Genomic DNA, 7,731 nt, shown 5'->3' on the forward strand with positions numbered 1-7,731 from the left:
GAGTTTTATGATACCATCAAGAACAACCATGCACCCTCGAAAACGGAGATTACATGGCCTTTGAAGAAGAAGTGGTTTCGTCTGAACTATGAATTCACTGTGGACATCTTCAATAAGATCGTAGATCATAAAACGTCTGGAATAGATGATGTCACAAAGGAGAAGCTCAAAATGTTGCATGTATTCCTTCACAAACACGAAGTCGACTGGTCGAAAGTTATCTTCAACAACCTTGTTCATACCATCATCTTCAACAGAAAAAGCCCTGGTGACATCACAAAGAAACTGGGCTATGGATTCTTGGTTAGTCATCTACTTGTCACAAAGGATGTCCTTATGAGACCAGGAATTCGGCCAGGACCAAAAGCCTGCCACATGAAGCAGAAGCCTTCCAGTTATGACAAACAGAAAGCCTTGGAGCTGGGAATTCCTTTGTAAATGGTAAAATCCAAACGAAAATCAAGGACACCGAAAGAATCAGAAGATGACCAACCAGAGCCGAAAAGACAAAAGAAGGAAAAGCGCTCTTCTCGGATTAAGTCGAAAGAGGAAGCTGTCAGTACACCCACTCCCACACCTCCAAAATCTCCCACAGAAAAGAAAACTCCTACCTCACCTATTCCTCCTCCAGACACAATTGTTGTCGAAGACTCATCTGATGAAGACAATTTAGCTCTGTCGAACCTTGGAAAAACGGGACGTTTTCGTTCTCCTATCAAAATGAAATTTGGCTCAAATCTTTCCCCGAAGGAAGACGACACACCGAGAGAAACATTCTCTCAGGGGGAAAAAGATACGAGAGAAGCACCCTTTCAGGGGGAAGGTCAGCCAAAAGAAACCTCTCCAGAAAAACCCTCTAATCAAAAAGTGCCAAACCTTGGCCACAGTTCTCCTCAAGTCCTTCATCCACAAGAACCCATTTCAGCAGAGAGAAATATTCAAAGTTCGACACAAGAACCTGCTGCTATGGACACGGAGGCCGGTCACTTAAGTCTTCCACAAGAACCTGGCTTGCCAGCAAAGACGAAAGAAGTGGTTGTTGGATTGACTGAAGTTCCGTCTCTTCCACAAGAACCTACCAATGCAGAGCAGGTAACAAAAAATCTGACACAAGAACCTGCGTTGGCAGATGAGACAGCCGTTGTACCAGTTGACACTCCTGCAATTCCAAAGACATCGACACCTGTTCCCGAAGCCACAACAAGACCACCAGTTGTTGCACCCATTCCTCCATCTCCAGATCAACTGCTTCGTGAGTCCATTGAAAATGACTACACCCGAGTGTTGCAGTGGCAAAAATGGCGCACAGCCCCCTTGGACACATTCATCGAAACTTTTGAAGCCATGAAAGATGAAGAACAGTTTGCTCTAGAGTGGATTGGCACGAAGGATCTCAATGAAGCACTGCGTCTTGAAAAAATAAGACGAGTATTCTCTTACAAAATGACGAACCGCACTCTCGGAAAGGATAAAGCTCCGATTTGCATTGAGCTCAACAAACCTCCATTGGACCCAGCGTTTGAAGAAGAAATGAAGGTGGTTCGATATGCCATATTGATATCTAAAGTCAAAACCATCCTGGAGAAAGAACATCAAAATGATCCTAACTGCAATGTCAGTGGCTTGAAAGATGAGCAAGGCCGAGAGATTGACACGACCGAAGAAGAAGATGAAAAGAGTGATGAAGAAGATGAAGACGAAACTAACGATGTCGAGAATGCAGATGATGAGAACGATGATGATGATGATGACAATGATGATTCAGGTAATGACGGAGATAATGGGGCTGACCCAACTTATGACAGTGAATCTCCCCTCTTGGTCGGTCCTGATTATTACACTGTTCCCGAAAGATCTCCAGCTCGAAAATCACCCAAAAGTGATGAAACAAGGGAAGCATCACAACAAGATGAAGACGTTTCAACTGATCATCCTGAAGATCTGTCTCGAGCTCTCGTCCCACATGTTCAACCCATGGACGAGACTCCGATAAAACGAGAGGAAGCAGTTGTACGTAGGGCAAACTGGAAGCCTCACCAATCCTTCTTAGCTCAGCTAGTGGTGGCAAAAAGGATGCACCACTTCAAGAAGATCAAATGGAAACCCCACAAACCAATATTGAAGATGAATCTCCTCCGGTGTCCCCACGAAAAGTCATGAATCTCATGAGGGATACAGTTCATACTGCCGAACTTACACATCAGCAATACTTGACTCTTCAGCAAAAGGGACACCAAAGTTCTGGAAAACTTATCCAAAAAGGTGGATCAGTTGATGGCTGCCCAAGCTCAGTCTCGTCCGCAACCACAAGAGCCATCTCAACCTCCACCGCAAGCTACACCTGACCAACAATTCTACAATCAATTGGCTAAGGAACTCCATGAACTTCATACTTCTGTCAACAAAGTGGCTCGTCAACAACACGAACTTAAGCACTCTCACTTCAGCCTCAAAGAGCGTGTTGACTTAGCTTGCTCAAAGATAAAGACTTCACAAGACAATACATACCAACTGGGACAGTATGCTCTTCAAATTCTCGGGTATGCTCAAGACATTCTGAATGCAGTTAATAAACTCTCCACCGTTCCTCCTACCACATGTGCCAATGATGCCAAAAAGGGGGAAAAGCGGAATCATGATGATAAGGATGACGAGCATCCGAGGGAGAACACGAGAGAATGTTCTCCATCTCATCCACTAAGAGACTCTGGGCAAAGAAGTACAAAACCATCAAATCCTCCATCCAAGTCTCGTGGTCACCATCCTTCCCAGTCAAGACATTATTCAAATCGTGGCCATTCTCAACCCAGATCACAGTCTTTCAAGTCTCGTCAATCTTATGGTTCTGAATCACAATTTGTATTCAATTCGCTGGGCTCTCCAAGAGAGAAAAGACAAATCGAAGGCAGAAACTCATGAAGGACACAAAGGTTACTATGGATGGCGTAAGAAACTTTGTGGAGTACAGACCTTATGAAGAAGGCAGTGGAAAACGTTTTGAGGGTTGCAATGTTCCTATCTGGCTGAAGACAAAGGACAATCATACTAGACAACATCACATAAGCACCCAAAATGAAAGAATCAAGAGACAAAACAGAGAACTATGGGAGAAACACGAAGAAGAAGCCCGAAAGAGAGAGCATGAATTGGTGGAAAGAGAGAGAGTAAAGAAGCTTATTGAAGATCTCACGAAAGTAACCAAACACTCTGAGCATGGTGTCATCTACAATGCAGCTTTCAAAGTGCATGCCGAGTCTGGAAAGAGCTACAAAGAAGGAATGAATTCCTTCGAACTCATCTCATGGTGGAAGGCCGAAGTAATTGCAGGGGAAAACACTCGAGGAAAACACGAAGATCTAGTCAAGACAAATCCAATCAAGATCTTCAGAGAACGAATCAACAAGGAGATCGACACCGATAGAATGCACAAACAGCAAGAGGAAAGGGACATTCGTGAACGAAAAGAAGCTAAGCTACAGAAGTCGAATCTTCTAGATCTGTAAGATGCTCTTCTTTATGTCTTTCTTAAAAAGTTTTTGTAATCATCTTTATCCTTATATAAAGTACTCGTTGTTACACATCTCGTGTCACTTGTCTGAGTTACTTGTCTATGTCTTACTTATTATTTGCTTTTATCTAGAAAAGACATGTAAACTCTCGAGTATGGCTGACTTGTAATAGAAAATCCGTTATGGAACCTTTTATCAGCCTTATAAGAAGAGTATAGGTTTTGACATCATCAAAAAGGGGGAAATTGTTAGGAACACTTGTATTAGGATTTTGATGATACCAATGTAACCTAGAAAGTAGACCCCTAACCGTTATTAATTTCAATCGCTGCTTTCGTCCTAGACGAAAGTTGCCATAACTCACATGTAATTCGTGTTAAGCTAGTCAAACACACGAAGACGAGTTATGCTTAGTTGTTAGGGTTATCAAGACGAAAGAAGACACGAAGCATGAAGCAATTGCAACGAGAGTTAACCAGGAGTTGTCACTGAGCACGAAAGGACAGTCTTATTGATGACAATCCTTCAAGACATTTCCTCTCACTAACAGCAAGAAGAATGTCTCCACTGTCTGACTTGACAACATCCTAGGAACAGAAGGACCTCAACTTGTGGGACACGCATACCAAGAAGCATTAAATGAAGATGTACTATTTCCTGAAGCTAAAGGACAAAATCCTAAGGCTCTCCATGCCATCAACGGCTACAAGGTACAACCTCATTAATGGAGCATTTAATGCGGGAAGCTCCCCGATCCTTACCCACTGGACAATAGGTTTAAAAAAATTCATCTCCCTCCAACGGATGAATTTTTCCTCACCTATATAAACCCACCTTCACCAACTAAGAAGGTGCTGGTTCTTATCACTCGATCTATCTATACGCAAAAGCTCTTAAACGCTCTCAGCTCTCTCAAGCTTTTGTGAACCAGTGTTAAGGTGCAAAGATACTTGAAGAAGTTCATTGATACTCATCTTACACCTTAAAGAAGTCTTGCAACTTGTACGAAGCAATCATTCCTCATCAGTCAAGGCTTCATCACGTTGGAGAAATCAGAAATTATTTTCTACCAACCTCAACTCTGAAGAAGACGTTGATAGAGGCGGAGTAAACTCGAGGAGTTGAAAAACCTACGAAGGCTGTCCGGCTTAGTGATCAAGGAAGTCTTTGTGTAATTGTACTAACGAGTGATAGTGCAATCCTTTCATAAGTTGTGGAAGAAGAGTGGAGTAGGCAAAGTTGGCCGAACCACTATAAAACTCTCGTCTCCCTATCTCTTGACTTACGCTATTCATTTCTGCATCATATTATCTTTCACGTCATTACCGAAAGTTTTCTTTATAACGAAAACCCGTGCAAAGCAAGTAATCGAATTTAACATCTCCGCTGCGCCAAAACACCGAAAGGTTGTTTTTCGGCAAAACACAAAAAGAGTCTATTCACCCCCCCCCCCCCCCCCTCTAGACTCTCGCTACAACTCTACCGGGACAAACAAGATTAAAACGTAATCAACTTAAATAATAGTTATAATTCTTAATGGCCAAAACAATAATTATAATTCTTAATGACTTCAAATGGTAATTGTAATCCTTTAAACCCTTAATGACTCAAAATCATGCAATGATAATAATTATAGCACAAAATTGCTTAAGTCAGGCCCATGAACCTTAATGACCCAAGTTAATTATAACATGAATAATAAATGGTCTAGTGTTGAAATAGATCCAAACTTGATGTTATTACCAACGATAAATACCGTTCACAAAATACGGTACTTAAGTAATAATTAAAACTTAATAAACATGTTATAATCAAATAAAATGCTACAATTACTATTAAAATATCAATCAAATAATAGCACGATGCCAGGGTCCATACTGACCAAGATAGGTCCTAAATAGCTTATTCTAATTTGGTTTTAAAGTCCCAGGTGAAAAATAAGACTAAAGTACGCTCAAAATTAAATGAGAAACCAAACAAGCCGTCTTAATAGGCTATAATGTCCAAAATTAGCCTAAGGATCCAAAATTGAATGATATTTAATATAAAATCTATGAGTTAATAATATGCTATATCCAACCTTAATATATGCTTTTCTAAATGTACAATTATAATAAAATAATTTATGAATATACAAAGCATGTTTGGATTTTTGCATATTAATATATTATTAACTCATGAATCCTTAATAAATTGCAATAATTCAAGCAATTTAACATGCACCTTAATATTAAATTAAAATTCAAACAGCAAATTAAAACTTAATATTTGCTCAAAATCGAATAATAATTTAATTGTAACAAGAATTACTGTAATGGTACTAATAATGGCAATAATTCAATCACAAATAATGCCACAATTAATCTGATCTCAATTTAAAATTTTTAATGCCAAATTTAAATAGAAACTAAAGGGCATTAAAATTTCAAATTAAGCAATTACTATATATTTATCATTTGCCAAAACAATTTACAATATTAATTAAGGTAATATTAATATGGTAATATTAAACCAAATAATCACCATTTACCAAAATTAATATATAATTAATATATAATTCTAAAATAAGGCAAATAAATAAATATGTCAAATAAAAGTAATTGTATTGGAATATAAAGCTAGCAGCGTACCATCCGGTCTTCCTCTCCAACGAATCGCCGGAAAAGCAGCGAATCGGAGATGAAGCAGCGGCAATCATCCAGCCGTCCGAACTTGAGGAGCAGCGGCAGGAGTAGCCTGAATGAGGAGAAACAGTTACGGCCGAAGCCACCGCCGCCTGATGGAGAGGAAGACAGCAGCGGCGAACCGGAAATCCAGCCCACCTCCGCCGTCATTCCTTGTTGCAGCGGCAATGTCCGCCATCGTCCTCCCCGCGATGCCACCGCCGCCTGCAGTTCCAGGTCGCTCCGCAGTGTCTCTTCATCGCTGCACCAAAGCCACACTGTGCACCATCGTTCCTCGCAACCGGAGTCCATAGCACCGCAACCTCCGAAACCAGTGGGAAAGCCTGGATTTTTCCCGGCCAAAACAAATCGGCGGCGGAAATAACACACCAGCGACCTTTCCTTAATGCCGGCTTGCAACGGATCGAGTAGCCAACTCGTAGCCAGCGCGGTGCTCCACCGGAAAACAAAAAAAAAAATTCCGGCAATGGTCAATGAACGCAGGCAGTGGGTAATTTCCAGATTCAACAATTTTGAAAATAATAATAATGATAAATATAAATTATGCTGAAGGCTGGAAATTCAATTTTAGATTAATTCACTTAAAACATATACGCAAAATTACACAATTATATCATGATTGAATAGATATATTTTTACGTATATATTTTAAAGAATTAAACCATATACAATAACTCAATGTATATGAAAAATTTATCTTAATATTGTTTGGGCAAAACAATCAAACCAGGCAGAGATTATATAGGGCTCTGATACCAAATGTTAGATAATAATATTAAGGCTAACATAAATTGTAGTAAACGAGTAACCTGCCTCGTTACAGCGGAAGCTTTAGGATCGCCCGAATATCCCCAGCCATAATCGTTGGTCTTGCCACGAGATGGTAAACCTGCATAATAAAGGTTAGTGTTTTGTCTACCACTTCTCTCCCGAATACGTGATGGTGCGTGTACTGAACACGGGAGCTGTGGGAGGACTATTTTGCTTAGAAGCCTACATCCCATCAACGTAGGCAAATATTCAGTTAAAGCTTAACTGAATATCCTGAGTTGCCTAACAGATTAAGCCACTAACTGACTTAATCTTCCACTTGCACCACAACCACTTAATTAATACAATATATTATAATATATTATATTAGGGAAAATACTTATATATATATATATATATATATATATATATATATATATATATATAGGGGATCAGGTGCATTTGTGTCTTCCCGTGCAGTTGTGCGGGTGATTAATGTGCGTGAGTTTTGTACTCAATGTGCCTGAGATTTGTGCTTAATGTGCGTGAGTGTGTAATGCTTAATGTGTGTGAGTTTTGAACTTAAGATGTGTGAGTCTTGTACCTAAGGTGCGTGAGTTTCGTACTTAATGTGCGTGAGTGTGTACCTTCCTCTGTTATTTTTGCTGCTTACTTATTTCTGAGACAAACATGATCGTACTGACTATCCACATATACCTCGGAAATGGAACTCTTATGGGCAAGAAAAACGCAGCAAAAACTTTGTTTAACTTGGCAATATATCATAA

The 7,731-nt window shown here is 39.9% G+C and overlaps 1 protein-coding gene across 1 annotated transcript; it reads left to right on the forward strand.

Annotated features, from left to right (window-relative positions):
• The first annotated feature begins 438 nt into the window (after nt 1-438).
• LOC109193399 lies at nt 439-2,160 on the forward strand. Its single transcript, XM_019344256.1, has one exon. It carries the CDS (start codon nt 439-441, stop codon nt 2,158-2,160), a length of 1,722 nt encoding a protein of 573 aa, XP_019199801.1.
• The last annotated feature ends 5,571 nt before the right edge of the window (nt 2,161-7,731 follow it).

Source organism: Ipomoea nil, unplaced genomic scaffold (assembly GCF_001879475.1).
Source record: "Ipomoea nil cultivar Tokyo-kokei standard unplaced genomic scaffold, Asagao_1.1 scaffold1875, whole genome shotgun sequence".
Lineage (NCBI taxonomy): Eukaryota > Viridiplantae > Streptophyta > Magnoliopsida > Solanales > Convolvulaceae > Ipomoea > Ipomoea nil.

Bases quoted from the DNA above. Each gene is read 5' to 3' on its own strand.
- LOC109193399 (XM_019344256.1), top strand. From the start codon at position 439: ATGGTAAAATCCAAACGAAAATCAAGGACACCGAAAGAATCAGAAGAT.